General features: G+C 42.6%; 1 protein-coding gene across 4 annotated transcripts in view; it reads right to left on the minus strand.

The window, feature by feature from the left end:
* The window catches only part of kalrnb (kalirin RhoGEF kinase b), a 93,388-nt gene that overhangs the window by 25,050 nt on the left and 46,047 nt on the right, over positions 1-22,291 (minus strand). For 3 of the 4 annotated variants that reach the window (XM_079629275.1, XM_079629276.1, XM_079629277.1), the window contains 16 exons: positions 21,510-21,624; positions 21,278-21,393; positions 20,323-20,445; positions 20,008-20,190; positions 19,254-19,378; positions 18,935-19,001; positions 18,664-18,770; positions 17,177-17,246; positions 16,799-16,888; positions 14,052-14,144; positions 13,830-13,941; positions 13,408-13,598; positions 13,185-13,286; positions 12,421-12,563; positions 12,119-12,221; positions 6,765-7,011 (listed from right to left, as the gene is read on the minus strand). In XM_079629275.1, coding sequence (XP_079485401.1) covers positions 6,765-7,011; positions 12,119-12,221; positions 12,421-12,563; positions 13,185-13,286; positions 13,408-13,598; positions 13,830-13,941; positions 14,052-14,144; positions 16,799-16,888; positions 17,177-17,246; positions 18,664-18,770; positions 18,935-19,001; positions 19,254-19,378; positions 20,008-20,190; positions 20,323-20,445; positions 21,278-21,393; positions 21,510-21,624 — 1,987 coding nt within the window. Of the gene's footprint in view, positions 1-6,764; positions 7,012-9,918; positions 10,213-12,118; positions 12,222-12,420; positions 12,564-13,184; positions 13,287-13,407; positions 13,599-13,829; positions 13,942-14,051; positions 14,145-16,798; positions 16,889-17,176; positions 17,247-18,663; positions 18,771-18,934; positions 19,002-19,253; positions 19,379-20,007; positions 20,191-20,322; positions 20,446-21,277; positions 21,394-21,509; positions 21,625-22,291 lie in introns of those variants that run through there. The other variant, XM_079629278.1, reaches the window with a different exon arrangement.

A 22,291-nucleotide genomic window follows, 5' to 3' on the forward strand; every position in this document is an offset into this window, starting at 1 on the left:
GCTCTTCCTCCCTGACCTTGCACAGTCTGCGCAAGAAGGCTCACTGGGGGGAACGCATATTTGCGTAGGCCCCGGGGCCAGCTGAGAGCCAGGGCGTCCGTGCCGAGGGTCCCCTCGGACAGGGAGTAAAACCACTGGCAATGGGTCGTGTCCGGAGAGGCGAACAGGTCGACCTGCGCCGCTCCGAAGACACTCCAAATCAGCTGGACCGCCTGGGGATGGAGTCGCCATTCTCCGGGCAGGGGGGTGAACCGTGAAAGCTCGTCGGCCACACGGTTGAGAGCCCCCGGCACGTAAGCGGCATGAAGCGACCTCAGATGCTTCTGACTCCATAGGAGGAGGTGGGAGGCGAGTCGCGACATACGACGGGAGCGTAGACCACCTTGACGGTTGATGTACGCAACGGTCGCAGTGTTGTCCGTACGGACCAGTACGTGCTTGTGTCTGAGAACCCCTACGAGGCGACACAAAGCTAGACGTACTGCTTGCAACTCCAGGCAGTTGATGTGCCAATGCAGCTGGGGCCCCGTCCACAGACCCGAGACTGCATGCCCTTTGTACGTGGCCCCCCACCCCGTGGCAGAGGCATCTGTGAAAACCACAGCATGCCTGGAAACCTGGATCAGGGGCACTCCAGCCCGAAGGAACGCAGGGTCCGACCACGGGGAGAAGGTTTGGCGGCAGTGCGGGGTCACTTGGACCCGGAACGTGCCACTCTGCCACGCCCACCTGGGGACTCGATCGTGAAGCCAGCGCTGTAGCGGTCTCATATGTAATAGGCCGAGCGGTGTAATCGCCGCTGCGGCCGCCATATGCCCCAGGAGCCTCTGAAATTGTTTCAGTGGAACCGCTGTCCTGCCTCGAAAAGACCTGAGGCAGGTGAGCACTGACTGGACGCGCTCCTCTGTGAGGCGCGCAGTCTGGGCGACCGAGTCCAGCTCCATACCGAGATAAGAGATCCTCTGCGTGGGGCAGAGTTTGCTCTTGTCCCAGTTGACCTGAAGACCCAACTGACTGAGATGCCGGAGCACCATGTCCCTGTGTTCGCACAGAACATCCCGAGAGTGAGCTATAATAAGCCAGTCGTCGAGGTAATTGAGGATGCGAACGCCTCGCTCTCTCATGGGAGCAATGGCCGCCTCCGCGACTTTCGTGAAGACACGGGGGGACAGGGCCAGCCCGAAGGGTAGGACTCTGTACTGATACGCTCGACCCTCGAACGCAAACCGCAGGAACGGTCTGTGTCGAGGAAGTATCGAGACGTGAAAGTAAGCGTCCTTCAGGTCGATTGCCGCAAACCAATCCCGGGGACGGATGCATTCGAAAATGCGCTTCTGCGTGAGCATCTTGAAGGGGAGTTTGTGCAGGGCCCGATTCAAGGAACGCAGGTCCAGGATCGGTCGTAACCCACCGCTTTTCTTGGGTACAATGAAGTAGGGGCTGTAAAACCCGGACCTCATCTCGGCAGGAGGGACCGGCTCGATCGCGTCCTTCGCCAGCAGGACATCGATCTCTTTCCGCAGGACAGGGGCATCCTCTGACCGCACACGGGTGAAGAAAATGCCCCTGTACCTGGGAGGCCGGCGAGCAAACTGAATTGCGTAGCCGAGCCGAATGGTGCGGAGGATCCACCGGGACGGAGCTGGAAGCGCTAGCCAGGCCTCCAGGAACCGAGCGAGTAGACCCACCCGAACCACCGGCGTACCCGCGGAGGGGCAGCAGGGCGGGGGACAGGGACCCGGCTCCAGCGACGACATGGCGACCGCGAGCGGGGTCTGGGCGCAGGTACTGACACCTACCTGTCCACACCGGGGGGCAGACGGCAGAGAGGGTTCTTCGTGTACCCTCTGCTGCGGGCCGCCCCGTGGCGAGGGGAGGGGGAGAGACGAGGAACGAGGCCCTGACTCCTCGTAACCCCGTCTCTGCGCCTCCGTGGCCAGCCGCAGGCCGGGGCGACGCGGAGGGTTCCGCGAGGCCGCTACCCGCAGGCTGGGGAGAGGGGAGCGGGGGCCGTGTCGCACTGAAACGACACGCGCCGCCGCTGCGACCCTCTCGCACGGGGGAGACTGCGTGCCCGACAGTCTCGGCCGTGGATGACCTGGAAAAGGATGTTTCGGAAACTGCTCTTTTATTGAGAAAGTGGGTACCACTGACTGTGTCAGTGGCGGAACAAAAACAAAACAAGGATTCTCCACCCGGCCCTCCCCCGGGGGAAGGAGGCGAATAGGGACCGCCTCCCGCAGAGCAGCAACATCCTGATCCAGGTCGCCCGCATCAGGAACGACGCCCACCTCTCTTCTTCCTGGAAGGTGCAGGTGGCGTCGGAGCGGGCTGGGCCGCCCTCTTACGGCCCGACCTCCGTCCCCCAGGCTGAGGCTGCTGGCCTGGAGGGGGAGCGGCCGCAGGAGGACGACCTCGGCGACGAGCGGCCGGAGGCTGTGCAGCAACAGGAGTCGGGCCAGCAGCGGCCTTCCTCCTGTGCAGGACATGCCGCATAGCTTCCGACTGCTTCTGGGCGGCGGAAAACTCTTGGGCCAAGTTATCCACCGCCTCGCCGAAGAGGCCCCCTTGGGACACGGGGAAGTCGAGAAGTTTGTTCCTCTCGGCTTCCCGCATATCCGCAAGGGTGAGCCATAGGTGGCGCTCCTGGACCACAAGTGTGGACATCGCCCGACCCAGCGAACGTGCGGTAACCTTCGTCGCCCGTAGAGCGAAGTTAGTCGCCGCACGCAGCTCCTGCAGCAAAGCTGGGTCGGGACCACCCCCCTGCAGGTCATGGAGTGCTTTGGCCTGGTGGACCTGAAGCAGAGCCATGGCATGCAGGGCGGAGGCGGCGTCTCCACACGCCTTATAGGCCTCCCCGGTTAGACCCGAGGAGAACCTACAGGCGCGGGAGGGGAGTGAAGGGGCACCCCGCCAGGTGGAAGCGGTCTTCGGACACAGTTGCATCGCGATAGACCGCTCCACTGGGGGGATTCCCTCGTACCCGTGCGCCGCCCCGCCGTCAAGGGTGGTGAAGAGGGAGGGGCGAGGAGGCCCCCGCCGGTACGCCAGAGGCGCCGACCAGGACTTCCTCAACTCCTCATGCACTTCAGGGAAGAAGGGCACTGGAGCGGTGCGCGGGGCATCCGCACGCACCGCAGCAGGCCAATCATCAAGCCGCGAATGCGAGGGCCCGGGCGGAGGGTTCCACTCGAGTCCCACATTCGCGGCCGCCCTTTCGAGCATGGCAACCACTTCGGGATCAGCGTCAGCCGCAGCCACCGCACCCGAAGGGGGTGGAGCCGCTGACTCCTCACCCGAAGATGATTGCGCCTCTTCCGATGCCGCGATAGACATCTGATCCTCCGGGGGCGCTCCAAAGGAAACAACCGGAACCGTGCGGGACGGCCCCGGAAGTTCCCCCGGAAGCGCCGCTGGCAGCGAGCTGCTAGAGGAGTGGGAAGCTCGCGAGGATGTTTCACCACACGAGACATTCCGCACTGTAACCCTCATACGCTCACCAACGGGAATGACCGAAGTAGCCGCCTGTCGAACTGAACCGACAGACGAACTAGATCGAGCATTCTCCGAAGGGACTCCCCCATATTTCAGGGATCTTAGTCTCGAGCGGAGCGTCGCGATGGCCATGCTCCCACAGAGAGAGCATGACTCATCCAACAACGCTGCCTCAGCATGCCTTAAGCCCAAACATGCGAGACAGTGTTGATGGCCATCATCCGGAGGGAGAAGTCTACCACATCCAGAAACGCACGGGTGAGTCGACATCCTGAAAAGGACGCGAAACACCCGCCAGCTCTTTTAGATAGAAAAAGAGAGAGAGAAAAACAAGAGAGAGAGAGAGAGAGAGAGAGAAAACGCCGAAGCGCCGAGGGACCACCGCAGCAGACAATCGGGGGAAAACTGCAACCCTTTGCTGCCGAGGGCGAAGATCGCTGCACCGCGCCGTCACACCAGCGATTCTGCTCTCCAGGTAATCGATCTGTTTGTTCTCCAGAAGGCTTAGCTTGAAGTCAGGAATACTGAGGCTCCGAAGCGAAAGGCGATGATGCAATGTTTACTTCCGGCTTTTATACCCGCGCTGACGGGCGGGTCCGCGGAATGCAAATGTTGCATGCCAATGTTCATTGGCTTTTTGTTTAGTTCTCGAAGGTAATAGGCTCCCTAGCGTGATCCCAATTCGTCAGGGGAACCCGACGTACGTCGGAGTTCCCTGGACGAAAGGGAACTATGTGACAACCGGCAGGGCAACAATTTGGAAACAAAGTTCCAAGAACATCAACATGACGGTCCAATAATAGGGCTGAAGTTCCAATAACAGAACTGAAAAAAGCCCAGTCAACAGAATGAGGTGTAACATAGCGGACAGTTAACTGTCTGAAAGGAATCCTTCATGCCTGACTAAAGATTTTCCATGTTTCTATGCATTACTTTCTGTTTACTATAACCCTGTTGCATCAGATATAGCACACACATACAGAGCACACACACACATACACACTCCACATACCCACATCAATGTCACCTACAAACAACAAACAGGCAGAAATGTGAACAGGCATCGATAAAATCCATTATATTCCATTAAATATTCCAGATTCAACTTTTTGACTGCACAGTTATCAAAATTTTCAAGGTGCATGATCTTCTGGTTATGTGTTACATATATTAATTCCTGTCGATGAAGTTTACACCATGTAAATATTCATATTCACAGGGCAGTGGACAATTTACAGTTGAGTTGTAGAAAGAGTTAAAAGTTCAAGACAAACACAGCTTGTCATAGTTCAGCAGTCATCTTGACCAGTCAGTTCTTCAGTTGATTTCTATTCATTTATTTTTCTTGAAACCTACCTGGAAAAGGTCAACTCCCCCTTTCCTCTGACTATTCTTAGATCCAGGCCTGAACAGTCATGAGGTCAGGGGGTTCTGGTTGGGATGTTTAGAAATGTGCTCTTCTAAACACAGGAAGTGCAGTGCAGGGAGACAACAGGAAGTAAAGGGACTATACAATACAGAGTGTTCCGCTTCAGACAGTATGGGGCCTTAAAGACACACTTTAACACCACCCTGACCCAAAAACCAAAGCTAGGTGCTTACTTGAAGTATATGGACCCTCTAAAGACCCCAATATACTCACGACAAAGTTCTTTTTAGGGGTAAAAAGAAATTCAAAATACCTTTGTAGCGGTATACTGCAAGCGAACATCCAGATGCCGCCCACACTGCTGGGATGCAGCAGAAAGCAAGCAGCTTTACAATATTAAAGTATAACTTTAATTTATACTATGAAGCAGCTCTCCGGTGTGTTCTTGTTTACTCGCCTCTGACCTCAACGGGCTGAACGGAAGAACTGAACCGGAGAACATTTCCACGTAAAAGAAGGCGGAGCCCTAGAGCCACAACTAACTATTAAAAGTAAAAAGAAACCTCTTATAGAGAGATGAAACATTCAAATGAGGACAACTGAAAGCTAAAATGGTTCTGCATGGTTTCAGTGTGGATCTATTGTGTGAAACATCTCAAGAGTCCCAGGATTGAAGCCCCACCAAACACATACACCAATCCCCTGAGTCGGATCAAAGCAGGACGCAAGCCTTTCGTATCATCACTAGTACCCTACTAATTTATGATCAAACCCTATTTGTTCCTCACCCACCGAGAGCAGGCTCCCCTGGAAGAAGCCAGAGCTCATGCTGTTCAGAGAGCCGTGGGCACGTGTACAACAGCTTAAAGGTACAGATCATCACAAAATATAAATTCTTATACTAATTATACTTTATTTGAAACTTGTATGGCGTTTTCCCTGCAGAACACAAAAGTAGCTATTGAACAGAATGTCCAAGTTCTTCTTTTGCATGCGAAGAAAGTACATAGTAACCGAGGCTGTCAAAACTACTGTAAATCATGTGGTTCTCAACCGTTTGACTCAAACTTCCCAACACAATTTTCGAAGGTCCCTATATAATATAATATTAACATTACTATAACAACAATATATTATTAACATAAACTGGGAGTGTTGATATAGATACAATTATTTTACGTTCCAAGAACTGCATGTTTTAAAAAAAAAAGTTACTGAAGAGGAAAAATCTGTCATTATTGTATATTTTTTATTACTGTAGGTTTTAATATTTTAATAATAGTAATTTAAATCATTTTTAGCCATCCTGCATCCCCCCCTCGTAAGCTTGCTGAGGAGAGCCTCTGGTTGAGAACCACTGCTATAAATGTAAGATGAATTTTCATTTTTGGATGAGCTATCCATTATTATTTCTGACAAAATCATTATTTTTGCATTTTTATGTTATAATAAATGTTTTGAGAAACATTAAGATTTTTTAGAAGGGATCTTATAAGCGTAAAATGTATTTTTGTAAATGTATCAAGCATTCCTATTTCTCAAATAGTAGAATATGGCACTAGCAACGCTGAAGTCATGGGTTCGAAACCCAGGGAATGCATGATCTGATGAAATTTATATCTTGAATGCAATGTAAGTCGCTTTGGATAAAAGCATGTCAAAGTTGGGCACAAATATACAGAAATTATCTTGTTACAAATTACAAATATTTGATCAACAAATGAATCAACATATTAATTTGTTAATAAATTGAAATTCCATATTACTTCACCAAGTGGTGCTTACTGTTGAACTAGTAGTGGCGGCTTTGGCTGTTTCTAAGCAGAATGTGGAATGTAAGGATAAGAAATATGACCTGTGTTTGTGGGCGGTGGATATTTATGTGTGTGTGACTCACCTTTCCCAGGTGGGAAAAAGCAATCCATGTCGACACTACTGCGGGAGTGAGACACAGACAGGGTACTGCTGGGAACCAGACCCTCCTGAGGGGGCGAGTGTTCGGTGGTCCGCACTAGACACCAGCCGGGCCGCTCTCCAGACCTCTCCAACAGCTCGACGGTCTGACCCGACTGAATGCTCAACTCACCCACTGAGCCCGCAACAAAGTCCTGCAGAACCACAGTCTGCTCACAGCCACCCGACAACTACAGAGAGAGAGAGAGAGAGAGAGAGAGAGAGAGAGAGAGAGAGAGAGAGAGATGCAGATTTTTAAAGAAGGCTCTACTATTAACTAGGAAGAAAGTACTTCAGTGTCACATGATCCTTCAGAATTAATTCTAATATGCTGATTTTCTGCTCAAGAAACATTTCATATTATTATTATTGTTTAAAACAGTTTTTGCTGCTACCATTTCAAAGTTTGGGAAAAGTAAGATTGAAAAAAAACCCTTTTATTCAGCAAGGACACATAAAATTGATCGAAAGCAAAAAGATTTTCTAAGTCATTCATGCAAAATTTCATACAGGAAAAGTTCTCATGAATTTCTCCAGAACTTTACGAAACCGTCCCAGATGAAAAGAAAAACAGGGCAGGCTGAGAGAAATGAAGGATGGTCAGCCTGCAGAGAGCAACCAGCTCACTGAACAAATACACACATCACCACCTGAGTCAAACGCACACACTACAGTGACAGATAATCAATCTCCTCACACACATTTACAGACACACAGAAACATGTTCTAATCTCCATCAAACACACCCACTGAAACAGAAACTCAGCTAGATTATGAGAAACAGGATGAATAAGAGAGGAAAAGGCAGGTCTAAACAGCTGTTCTCTCTCCATCCATGACCTCCTTCCTGACTGCATCAAACTTTTAGCCTGAGCTTTTGGGTGTCGACACAGGTTCTGTTCTGACCCAGCGTCCCACCCTAGACTGTGACGTTCCCTGAATGTAGTTATGTCTGAACTCCCCCTGTTCTGAGGGTCAAAACACACATTCATCTGAAAGATCAACTTAAACAAAACTCACAGTCTTCCATATTAAACACTGGTTCATGTCGGTTTTTGCTATCATAGAGCGTGAAACCTCAAAACAGAAAAAGTACAAAAAAAATTCTGTGAGGCTTTTTGGACATTTACTGTGGTACTATTAGGATTTCCTCAAAAAAACAATACCTTAGTACTGTACACTCTAAAAAATGCTGGGTTGTTTTAACACAATTTTGGGTCAAATATGGACAAACACAGCTATTGGGTTAATTTTTTTAATTGCATTTTTGATCCAACGTTTGGGTTTGTCCATATTTGACCCAAAATTGGGTTAAAACAACCCAGCATTTTTTAGAGTGTATACAATACATATGAGTACATCAAAGTTCAAAAATCAACATGTTAAATGAACAGATCTGTACATATAAAAACACCCAAATATATTTTTTAGGGTTAGTAATAATTATAATTATTTTAATGTATAAGCTACTGAAGCATCATGATATAAGAATCATTATCTATGTGCTTCCTTTACTGTCTAAATGGTTGTATGTTTATGCATGTACGCAATGTCTTGCAATTTTTTGTGTTAATTGATGCATCTGTGAGAGTTATTCTTCTGAGCCTGAGTGTGTATGCAATTGCAATTAATTCTGTTCTCAAAGCTACAATAGAAATATAATATAATATAATTCTACATGTCCAACTCTAGAGTCCCTGTAGAGCGAGGCAGAGATGGAGGAGTGTGTGATTGGGTGGAGGAGAGAGATACGCCCTCCTCAGGGGAAATGCAGGGTGTTTTCCCTCTCTGATTCTTTACAGCTGGCCAGGAATTCCCACCATATGGAACAGAGTATTCCATACTGACAGAATTCCCAGCCATGAGGAAAGCATAATCCCCCACAGAGAATGAGACAGGGTGTTACATGTGCCATGCTGACACTTTTCCTTTATTCACAACAGACGCCATACAGACTGGATTCCAGATGTACTAGTAACATATAAACGTGCAATTCTAGTAAAATTAATAACTTGTAGTAGATGACACACAGATATGTTGTAACTACTGATGAACTACTTTATCATATTTTGCACTAGTCACTATAACATAATAATAATAATAGGTATCAATTTGATAACTTTGACTATTATAAAGTAATTTAAAATCATGAATACATTATATAATCTGTAAATAAGTAATATCCATTCAAATAATTAGAAATATTAATTAACATTTTTACACGTTAATTGAGTATATTAACTGCTGGTTTATAAATATATTTAAAATTTTACTAAAAAAATAAAAATATTGTACACTATTATAATACATTTTCTAATTGTTTGGTTTTAAAAATCAGGAGTCTTTTTATTTCTGATACTAATTATAAGATATTAGGTAGATTTCAACTTTAAAAATCTGACACACACAAACACATGGAGTAAAATATGAACAGCCACTCCCTCCTGAGCAACCCAAAAAACACAGTCCAAATGTGAGCTCATGCTTATGGGACAGAAAACACACACACACACACAAACGCAGACAGATGTGTAAGTACACTCCTACATTTAAAGTGCAAACTTCAGCAGAGACACATGAAATCATTTGAGAATGATTATGGGGAAAACACAGAGTACTATCGCAGTTAAATCAAAAGGGCGATCTTAATAATATGGCTGAAACCTGGCTAGAGCCTGATTAAACAGCCACTGATGTCTAAAATAGCATTATTAAATATACTTTCTTATACTAAAGCAGTTTTTTTTTCAATTGCAAAACGAGAAGCAATTTAAATGGATCTTGGTACTAACACACTGTTCTGGTAACACACATATGAGAGTCAATATACAAACAAATTGCTTTATAAATCATAAAAAACATAAATAAACCGTTAAAATTATGCTTTAATCTCGAAGTATATACCAAGTCAAGTCACATTTATTTATATATGGTGCTTTTAACAATACAGATTGTTTCAAAGCAGCTTTATAGTGATAACAGGAAAATAATCTAACAAAGTTTGTTTCGGCAATTCCCAAACAATATAGAAAATGACATACTGTCAAATTTCCCTTTTAAAAATCCCCATTAAATCCATCAGAATCATGTGTACTCACAGGTCTGGTTCTCTTGGGTAGTCTGAAACTCCTCCACCTGGGCATGACTCTATCTGTACCGCCAATACAACCAACCAGAAGTTAGACTGCCAACCAAATTTGCCTTCTGATTGGCTGACACTCAGGTAGAAAATTGTCTAACCCAAGTGCTCGTTCCCAGAGCCTCGCATAGAGCTAGTGACTGCACTCATGCTCAACAATATTCTTAAGAGTACGGAGAATAGATATTGAGCTGTCATATAGATGTGCACAGCTGAGGAGTGTTTAGAGGGTTCTGCCCATATGGGAGAGACTGAGAGAAGGGGAGGAAAACAAGCAGAGACAGACAGAAGTGAGAGAGGAAAAAATGAAATGAAAGGTCGCAACACTCCAAACTAAGCAAGGAAAGAGTGAGGTGTGTGTGTGTTTGTGTGCACACGTTTGCGAGCTGAAGACAGAGAGCAAATAATACTACAACACACACACACACACGCACACACACACACACTGGGTTTTCATGTTTTATGGGGACATTCCATAGACTAAAGTTTAAGGCAACTCCTATTGTAACCTTTGAGAATGACGTCAAAATTGAGGTTTTGTCAGATTTAGCTAACTTCTGGGGACAAATGTCAACATGCCAAACCAGACTACACGGAGACACAAACAAGTCAAGAAATGTCAAGTCTGTAAAAAATAAGCAATATGAGAAGCCTATATATAGTTCTATATTTGAATGTCCATTGAGCCGCCCACACACGCACAGTCATACATGCACACAGACTAACAAACCTCAAACCACAATGACATAAGAAGGCCTAGCTGTACAATAACTCCAAAGAGAAAGAAAAGAGAGAGAAAAAAGACTAGACAGGCAGAGAAATGAAAACTGTATGTGTGTAATTATGACTAATCGCGTGATTTGCAAGTTGCTTTGTTAATTGACAGAAGCTTAATAGAATGTACAACTCTTTTGAATATACATACAATATAAATGTACAACTCTATTTTATGTATTGCCGCAAATTCTGACAAAAAAATATACAGAAAGACTGACATATAAAGTGACTGTGATCCGTCAGACTTACTTCTCAAGCACTTGTCTAAGCAATACATGCAGTTGTGCTAAAAATGTCATTTTTATTTATACAAAGTATCTCAAAACTTTTTTCTTTAAAAAAAGATGGATGCCATTAACGTCGCAAACTATTGTTACTATACAATTGTTGCAAATAAACCCACCCCTAAGCAACCAATCAGATTGGAGCTAGCAGTTACCGCCAACACTTGCCTTTCTGTGTGTAACATGCAGTGTCAGACAGTCAGTGAACGGTCAGGGTGTGCCATCTAAGATGGAGACAAGTCTGTGTCATGATGTAAACCACACAAACCACTGCAAAACAACCAATGGCAGGAGTGCATGCTTGAAAGAGTGTTTCTAGGGAACAAGCGCTGCTGTTGACTGAGCTTTTCTGTCTGTAATTAGATGGATGAATGTAACAAGAGCGGAGAGACTGGCCTGAGGTTAAGCGCAGGCGCAAGTAATCATAAAATTACAGAGAAATAACAGAGGGAGAGACGAAGAGCTGTGGTACAGTTTGTGCCACACTGGCATGGAAGGAATAACAGCGAATCAGAATCAAATTTAGTTGGACAGGGATAAAAATTATATAACAAAAACAAGTCAACAAGAAAGGCGGTAAAAGAAAGCGAGCAAATGAATCATCCTACAGACAAAAATAACTTGGGCAATATTGTAAGTTTCAGTAATGAACTCATACACACACAGACGAGAGACAAATTGAAGGAAGATCTAGGGGAGATTTTGGACCATTTTCCTGAAATTTTAGACAGTGCCCTGCACCATCATCATCAAAACACCAAGGCTGTATTAAATTAATCAAAAGTCACAAAGACATTTACAATGTGAAAAAAAAAAACTATTTCAAATAAATGCTGTCTTTTTGAACTTTTCTATTCAACAAAAAATCCTGAAAAAAATGTGTAACGCACACACACACACACGCTCTGCAGAGGAAGCTGCTGTCAGACGTACTGTATGTGTCCACGAGAGAACCAGATTTTCCATAGGGGAAGTCACTACCATGGGACAGAAATAATTTTTCACACAAACATATTTGAAACCTAATCCTCACACAAACTTGTTGACATGATTACATTTCAATTAAACTTGATTTGTGTTTTTGTAGTGTAGTTCTACCTTGTCACTGTCTACAGTGTTCTGGGAGGTGCGGGAGGCGATGGAGATTGTGTCCGGCTGACTGCTGGCATCACCCTGACTGTCCGCATCCTCAGTAGTTTCCCTGAAAGACAAAATAAATACTTTAAACATAATTTCCAGAGTAATACACTCTGTACTACAAGATAATACTACAAGACACCAAGCAGAAACGGGATTAGAGCTGTGCATTTTGGGAGTACAGATGTATTGATTCTCTTGACACAGATTAGAGAAGAATTTGAGCAGGGAATAAAAGAGAGCAGGTGGACGAGGTGAAATACCTCTTGCTGATGCTGCGCTGCCTGGCTGGAGTTTTAGGAGGGTGTATGGGCTCCTTTAGCGCCCCCTTCAGGTGGACCGTTCTCTCCTGAATCACCTCCCTGATGTTTCGGATCCACTCCTGTTTCACTTCTATACTGGAGGCCTTCAGGTGGATGAGATGATGTGTTAGAGGCAGAAGAGGAGACAGAGAAGAGAAAATGCATGATTTCAGAAGCGAGATTTGAACTTGCATCACCCAATGGCTCAAAGCATATTGCACCAGGGTCAGGAATAAGTGTGACAAAAAACTGCAGATATTTGCAATATGGGTGCAAAAAATGCTCAGGTTTTATTCTGAAATTTCTAAAACATTTGATAAATTCTAAACAGGGCTGGCAATTGATTCAAATATTTAATTGTGATTAATCTCAATTGTGAGTCTTTTTTTGCAGTACTCTCAGACGGTTCAGGATTGATGACTAAATAATAAGCCTTTGGGTAAATCACATAGGATGAAACAGTTTAGAAATATTATACTTAATTGAATTAACTGCATACATTAAGCATTCATTTTGACAGAGCTAATTATCATAATATCGTGTTTCAGGTGTCATGTCTATTTACGATACAGTGTTATACTAAAGTGTACTGAAAAAAAGTACACTCATAAAGGTAGAAATATTAATTTACTTAGTATGACGTGCACTAGCCACTAGGGTGTCGGTCTGACATCTTTGTAGGTTTATCTGACACTGATACACACAGACATACACATACATCTTACCTTAAGAACTGTTTTGTTGTCAGATGTGGGAGTCCGACCGCCCCATAGAGCAAACTTGCACGGATCACCTTCAATGTGTTCGGTGACTCCTAATTCTGATGTCTGTCAAAACACATTTAAATTCACACTACCACTAGCGACTTACTAATAAAGTGGGAAAAAGTCACTAAAGACCTAATTTTGCTGATGGTCTTTACACTTCTTGACAATGTGTCATCCTTACCAACAGCTTGTTCTTGTAAACATATTTGGTGCGTCCAGACGAGTCTTTCATCTCTTTACTGAAAACGAGGGAGATCTCAAAGAGGAAGAGATGTCGGTCCCGGCCCTTGCGGATCAGAGATTTGGGGTCCCACACCTGGAAGGTGTCCTGTAGGATCAGCTCACCCTGTACGGCCAGGTTCTCATCAAAACCTGAAACCACAACAACAATCACACAGATAAACAGATGCATAACTACATCGCAAAATGATTCTGCCACCGATCTGAAATTCAGATTCTGGCTTTTTGGTCATTCAAGCAAGAAAATATTTCAAATTTTTCAAATCGTATTTTCAAATCTCATTCTACAGTCTAATTGTACAAGAAAAAACCCTTCTGCACACAGTTGCGTTTTTCAGCACAGCTGCCGTACATATCGCTCACCCTCCAGCATGCTGACGTGCATGGCATCATTAGCGCGTTTAGGCACACTAAGCATCACCTCCAAACCCTCCTTTATTTCTCCTTTCCCTTCCTCACAACATGTCAGCAACTCCTGTTCACAAACACACCCATTTAGAGCTGCAAACTGATTCAAAATGTATTTAAAAGGACACAATTATTACATCACATGAAAAAGCCTGAACAAAAACACTGAGTCTCCACCTTCAGCAACAGCTGGTATTTGGTGATTCTCTGAACGGGCTTGATCAGGTACGATGAGATTGAATTGGCCAGCCCATGTCTCCGCTGTATTTCCTGTGAGAAACAGCATACAAATACAATAATCCTGTGGCTTTAAAACTGTGGTAATTAATTGCTAAACAAAGATGGTAAGATGGTAAGTCTAAGATGGTATGCAGCTGGTCTAGCTGGTCTTCCAGAACTCTACGCTGCATCATGATGACTACACTATGAAGAACGCCTCAGCTTGACTGCGTCTGAAGCATGTGAGCAACTATTCCCATTCACCCCGTGACACGTGACGGCGGACCGCGGAAGCTATAAAGGATACCCGGAACAAAGCAACATCAGCTTCTGTGTCTTCAGCAAGCGCTCTGTGTAACATTGTCTGTCTAATTTGGTGTGTGTTTGTCCTGCAGGAAAACAAAGTAGTTAGTATATTATACAATATAAGAATCGTGGTGCTCAGATCTTTATCTTTACCAGTAGATTACGGGTCCACAACGATATAATACTGGTGGAAACTTTGAGCAGACAGGAGTTCCCTGTCTCTCAGACTGGCAGCATGGCAATTTCTGCCAAATTTGTTTCTGTGGATTTTTGCAATTTAAAAAGGTCCTGACGTCAGGGTGTTCAGGCCTCTGAGGGTAAGCCACTCCATAGTGTATTCCTCCTCCCGAGAGGGACTTTGGGTTTTACAGCTGGTACTTTATAGGTCTTTATAGATCTTCTTCATCTAAACCATACTCTGAGGATGTACAGGGTCAAAATGCTAACAATTCAACTTATCGTGACTCAAATCAGGTCAAAAGACTGGTTTGTCATGGTAGATCTAAAGGATGCGCACTTCTATAAATCAATCCTTCCTAAACACAGGTAGTTCCTCAGGTTTGCTTTCCAAACCTATTGGAAGATTACCAATATCGGGTTCTTCCTTTGGCCTAGGGTAGTCCCATCCTAGGGTAGTCCCATCTTCTGTACATGAGGCCATTGCAGTGGAGGCTCAAGATCAAGGGGTTTTCCCAGAGGGGCAACCCATACTGCCTGATCAAGGTAACGTGCAGATGCCTTCGTACCTTGGTGATGTGGAAGAAACCTTGTTTTTTGTCCCAGGCTGGGGGCCTCTTGTCGTCGAAGGACACTTACGACAGATGCTTCCCTCACAGGCTAGGGTGCAGTCATGGACGGCCGCTCAACTAAGGATCTGTGGAGAGGCCATCATCTTTCTTGGCACATAAACTGCCTGGAGATGATGGCTGTACTTTTAACACTGAGGTACTTCTTCCCAGAACTCAGAGGCTGTCATGTTCTTGTCCGGTCAGACAACACAATGGTAGTGTCTCATACATAAGTCATCAGGGGGGTCTGTGGTTTACAGACTGGCAAACCAGATCCTCCTGTGTGCTCTCCCTGAAAGCAGTCTACATCCCTGGGTCTCTAAGGCAAGGAGCAGACAACCTGTCGAGGCAGGGGCTGAGGCCCTGGGAATTGAAAATGCACCCCGAAATAGTGGCGTTGATTTGAAAGAAGTTTGGGTGAGCAGAAGTGAACTTTTTCGCATTCAAGGAAACGGCAGACTGTCCGCTCGGTTTTTTCCTCACACATCCAGCTCCACTGGGGCTGGATTCCATGGTACAGACATGGCCAAGGCTTCGTCTGTACACCTTTCCCCTGATCGCTCTGCTCGTGGAAGTTCCAAAGAGGATTTGCCAGGATGGGATTCATCCTGGCCAGCACGAGTATGGTTCATGAACCTAATATATCTCCTGGACGGCTTTCCTTGTGAGATTCCCGTCAGAAGGGAGCTTATATCGCAGGCAGGGGGCACAATCTATCACCCACAGCCGGCGAAGTGGAAGTTGTAGATTTGGCCCCTGAGGGGGATCAACCCCTAAACTCTTGTCTCTCAGCCGAGGTTGTTGAGAGAGTTGACCCCATGAAGAAACTGTACAATTTAAAGTGGAGAGTCTTCACTTCATGGTGCAGAGGACACCAGTTGGACCCAGTTAACTGCCCGATGGCATAGTGCTGGAGTTCCTTCAGGATCGTTTTTCTATCCGCCTCAAGTCAAGTCATCTTTATTTATATTGTGCTTTTTTACCGATACATATTTTTTCAAAGCAGCTTTACAGTGATAACAGGAAAATAATGCAACAAAGTTTGTGGCTTCGGCCATATGCCCTCACACGCCACGTGGTGATGTTACGCCAAACAGAAGTGGAATAGTTGCAAACGGGCTACAGATGCAGTCCCGCTAAGGCGTTTCCCATACCGTCGGCATCATGACGCAGCGTCTTGTTCCACGGGCTACAGTCGTAACCCGAGACGTTTTTAAATGTCTTAAAAATGTGGATATGCAAACGTTAAGACATTACAACATTACATTTTTATCATTCTTCAAACCGTATGGGAACATTACTTTTGAATTTTCCATGAACATTCTGAACAAAATGTTTTTGTGCTAACATTTTGAGAACATTATTAAAGAACAGATAACTTTGAACGAACATTCTATTAACATTACAGGAAGAACGTTTGTTCATAAGAACCTTGCCAGAACATTAGCTAAAGTTCTGAAAGCATTCCCTGTGAGCTGGGAGAGAAGTCCGGGTGGGTGACAGCAGCTCTCTAGCACCCCCTGTCTGTTCTTTGAGTCATCTCTAGCTTCTCACCTCACATGCCACACAAACCTCCAAAATGAACTGAGAGAAAAAAGAGAGCCGACTCACATCGAAGAACCTTCCGGCCTGGCCCTGTATGAGCTGACTCGAGTCAGGCTTGTTTTTGCAGTAGGTGACGTACATGTGAAATTTATCAGCCTTCAGAACAAGGAAAAAAATAAACACATTCACTATTTATGTTGCAAACAACCTCACCGGATTTTGAAAGTACCAGAAACAACTGCTTATGAACATTAATACTTCACAGCTGAATTGATATTTTAGACCTTTCATGCTTTAAACAATGATCAACATTTTTACAGCATCTTAGCACACACTGGTTTTTAAATATTGAGTAAAATGATGACGACTTGGCCATACTGAAATCACAATATGTTCTCCTAACAAAGAAAATGTTGAGGAGACAATGATTCATCTGTATCTCACCCATGTGACAAAACAATGGCCCACATCTTCTGGAAGCTGCTCATAATTTTCCAGCTCTTTAAGAAAAATGCTGCAAAAACAAAAAATGATGGTAAAACACAACTCGTTTTTTACACTTTCTGAAAAAATATGAATGTGCGTGTCGTCGTAAAATAGTGTGTAGTAACTGGTTTCCATGCAGTTGATAGGGTGGTTGTTCCTATTGAATGACCAATATTTGGTCATTTTGAGAATATCAGCATTAGCCAATGAACAATACTGATGAACATGATCATGCCTTTAACCAGGCATTCATATAAATGTTTTAATCTTACAGTTAAATCCGGCCTCTAGTTCATAACCGCCAGAGGAGAACTGGCCCCCGACTGAGCCTGGGTTCTCCCAAGGTTTTTTTTTTCTCCATTAGGTCACCTGATGGAGTTTTAGGTCACCATTAGGTCACCTGATGGAGTTTTTCGTTTCCTTGCCACTGTTGCCTTTGGCTTGCTCAGTTGGGGATATTCAATTTAATGAATCAATCAATATTACTATTGATTAGCATTACCAAACATGGACGTTTTATTATTATTTTAATTTAATACTGTGAAGCTGCTTTGATACAATCTGTATTGTGAAAAGCGCTATACAAATATTCTTGACTTGACTTGACTTGACATTATGCCAGAGTTATTTTGAAAGGATGAAATATTAGATATTAATATTTATAGAAATTAAATATTAGATTAGAAATTAATATCTATTAAATATAGTTTGGCACTTTGCATCAGCTAACCTGCTCTTGAGAGTGTTATTATAGTAATATTATATACTATTAAAGATTGTATTCATATTTTGAATTATTATTTTGAATTTATTTTTATTTTTCAGTTTAATTTAAGAATATTGTTTTTCTAGTTTTGTTAAAATTTTTTAGCTTTACATTTTTTTAATTTAATTTCAGTTCAGTTTTACTAATTTTAGTGGTTTAACTTCAACTTATTTGTTAGTTGCCAAGGTACCACCACTTCCAATTTTCATTTATGTTTTTGAAGATTAAGTTTTTCATCTAATATTTATAATATTTAATATAATACTTTATATTAAATAACAAATATTTATTATATTTTATTAATATTATGTATTTTTTTTATTATATAATATTTTTTTTATTTCAGCATTGTATCAATTAACAAAAACAATTTTTACATGCTTTTGTTTGAGTTAAGAATAGCAATATTTTTAAGGTAAAAACTGAGTCTCATGTGCAAAGATGGTAGTAAGTAAGTGCCGTACTTTAGGGTGGAAATGCACCAGCTAAGCAACTGCCATTGAGAAGAATGGGATTGCTAGATCTCCGTGGCAAGCACTACTAATTACTCACATACTTACACAGACCATCAAAGTTACAGATTTACGAGCCATCATAATGACAGCTTTACTGCTAAGCTATAGCGCCTATGCAAATCAATGTACATAAACCTGGATGTAAAGCCTGTTTGAAAACATACTTGTTGTGGAATTCATAAATCTCCTGAATATTCCCAAAGATCACATGTTCCTTATTCGCAATTCCAGATGGGATCTCTGCACCGCTCGTCATTTCCCAGTGAAAAGTCTGCGCATAAAAGCACAAGGAAGGTTAGTTCATCCTTAGTTCACAATTCGTGTACAGTATATAACTATGCAGCCTTGGATTATTGTTGCAATGAAAAGCCATGGCTGTCTGAGATCACTGAGAAAACCTCTAAAGCTTCTCTTTGGCAGAAGAAACACTCTCACCTCCAAACATTCCTGTAGGTCTCGTACATAAGCTCTTTCTGTCTGGAGCAGTTCAGCCATAATATACCTACAGAGAGAGCAAAACGCCCCACTGAAAGCCCAGCAAATTACAGACATTCAAATGCAAAGAACGTCTGAGACAGCACTTCATAACACAAAGGTAATTCCTCAGGAAATGGTTTAGATTAAAAAGGATTTTGTGTGAAGAAGAAGCTATTGATGCTGTGATTTAGTTTGGGACTATCGGCTTAACCTGCGCACAGGAAGCTGGCACGTACCATAAGGATTCTGAGTCATATTTAAAATCTTCATCACTCACTCTTTCTTTCTGGCAGATTTCTTCTTTTCCTCATTAACTTCATGGTCAGGGTCGTTGAGGTTGACCTCTGGGTCAGGGTGGGTCAGGCTGGCTGGAATAATGTCCAGCTCCAGATCTTTATTGTCCTGTTGGGGAGGTCAGAGGGAATGACAAAGATGTTGATCCAGGAATACAGTTGACACTCGAAAAATTAGAACATCGTGCAAAAGTTCATTTATTTCAGTAATTCAACTTAAAAGGTGAAACTAATATATTATATATAGACTCAATACATGCAAAGTGAGATATTTCAAGCCTTTATTTGTTATAATTTTTATGATTATGGCTTACAGCTTATGAAAACCTTTTCACAATATTCTAATTTAGAATTTGGAGTTTTCATAAGCTGTAAGTCATAATCATTAAAATAATAACAAATAAAGGCTTGAAATATCTCACTTTGCATGTATTGAGTCTATATAATATATTAGTTTCACCTTTTAAGTTGAATTACTGAAATAAATGAACTTTTGCACAATATTCTTATTAGTATATTCTATAGTTTAACCTGTATGTTGCACTTGGTGAAATCACATTCTGTTACATAAACCAAAAATGTAAAAAAATATATTTTTATATGTTTATATGTATGTTTTTTATGTCATATTATATGTTTTTTAAGCTTTTTTTATCTGATCTAAACTTTTGATTCCTCATGATATAAAATTATGATTTATAAATAGGATGCATAAACTGGCTTTACTTGGCATCTCACCTCAGAACACACTCCCAGCGTTCGATCCAAGGTGCAGCGGTACTGACCCATCCGCATGGAGAAGTCTCGGTACCGTCTGTCCACCGTGGACACCCACCTCTTGAGCTCGGTCACATGGACATGCCCTTTCTCCACTAAACTACCAGCTAGCTGGATCAACAGCTTCACCTTCTCCTGCGTTTGCTGAAAGTGATGAAGGATATTCTTCATAAAAATTCTGATTTTGTGTTCCAAAAAAGCATTCAAGTTTGAAACAACATGACAGTAAATGCATTTTCAATAATCGTCATCATTGACTGTTGTCAATCTTTTTACCTTAGCGGACACACGGAAATCTTCGTACTCTTTTAGTAGTTCCTGAGCTTTTTCGCTGGTATCACCAGGCGATGTGTGTGTGGATAGAAAATATTCTCCTGACTCCTGTAACCAGTCAATGGCCTGCGTAGAGGACAGAGTTTTAAAACGTTAAAAGTCATTTCATGTGTTTATTCACAATCTCTCCTCTCATTGGACAAGCATAGGCTATTTCCATTTTGTACTAGATGTGCATTTGTACAGTACTTCAAGTACAGTATAATGATTTTTTAAAACTGTATTACATTTTTTTAATGAAATAAATGGCACTTAAGTGTACTTAAAAAGAATACACCTTTTTAATGACTAAGTTTCTTAACACACTTAAGTTCACTTAAAAAGTGCGCTTTGTAATAATGTCAAATTCAAATTTTATATTTATATATTTATACTTTAAAAACATTTGAAATCATTGTGTTTTAAATATCTTTTGTTGTGCTTTAAAGAACCACTTTTATGTGTTGACTAACAAACTAAAGCACATGTAAAGTACTTGATTATAATCAAGTAGTGGTTTATTCGAAATTACATTTACATTTAATACATTGTAAATGTGCCAAATTGCAACCATCATACAAATGTACAATTACCAATATATTTAAATTCATGACATACAAGTTTCAACATTAAATACTTTCCCATAAATTCTTGTCAGTACATTTGGCAGCACACTATAACCATATTACAAGGACAGTAAAAGTAATTATGAAATTACAAACTTAAGGGGGTTAAAAACACTACATTAAGTTTGCATTTAAGTATATTCTTTTATAGTCTTAAATATATTATTTCCGTAACAAATACTATTTTTAAAAGTATGCTAAAGTGTAATTATTTTTCTTCAAAGACAAAACCAAAACCACCAATGTTATCGAATGCTTCAAAACATTTGCCTGTATAAAACTCTCTCCCTCACCTGTTTAGCGTGTCGTTCAAACAGAACGTACTGTTGGCACTGGTCTAAACGTCTTTTTTTCATAGTCCAGAAATGAAGGACACGGTTTTCCCTCTGTAGCAGCTCACTCAGAATGGCTAAACATAAAAAAACACACAAGACAACATCAATGCACAATAACAAACATTCAGGCACAATCGCATACAGACCAACTGTATATTTTGCAGGTATAATGCCTTTAAGTAGTCCTGACCTTTGACTTGGGACTCAGTGGCTCGATTGTGGGTGGCGACCCCAGGCATGCTCACATTGTTTCGATGGATGTATTTGAGAAAGACCTCTGCGTTACGACGTGCTAAAGTACATGCCTAGAACCAGAGAAATAAAACATTCTGTAGAGTCCCGTGACTTCTTCATTTACCATGTTGATACAGGGTATATGCAGGGATCCTGAAGTTAATTTCAATACCTTTTTAAGACTTTTTGAAGACCTTGTCAAAATATTTTAAGACCTCATCGCCACTTCAAGTTCTAATCAGCAACAAACCTTTAACTTAAGGAACAGTTGTAGTTTGTGCCATGTAGAGGACGAAGACACATCACCTAATAGTTTTAGTTTTTTTATTTAACATCACCTAACCGCGCATTTCGCAAAATACTTGACATCACCTGTATGCGGCGATCTGATCTCACTGACCGACTACGCCGTTGTTTTTTTATTAGTAATGGGGAGGAAAATAAATATATTCATGCATACTTTTTGGAGTCATACTCTTTGGACAAAGCTTGAACAAAATGTAATACCTCATAAAATCGAGATTAAGACTTTTTAATACCTTTTAAGGGCCTTCATTTTCCCAAAATGGATTTATCAACTTTTAATACTTTTTAAGACCCCGCGGACACCCTGTGATACCAAGTGAAGTTTTAGGAGTGTTGAGGAAATATTTTAGTCAAGGTTTCTTTATTACAAATGAAAATATGTGTTACATGCTGTGACCTATTTTAACTGACACATATGTGGTCACATATGGT

The sequence above is a fragment of the Phoxinus phoxinus genome, assembly GCF_949152265.1.
Source record: "Phoxinus phoxinus genome assembly, chromosome: 11".
Lineage (NCBI taxonomy): Eukaryota > Metazoa > Chordata > Actinopteri > Cypriniformes > Leuciscidae > Phoxinus > Phoxinus phoxinus.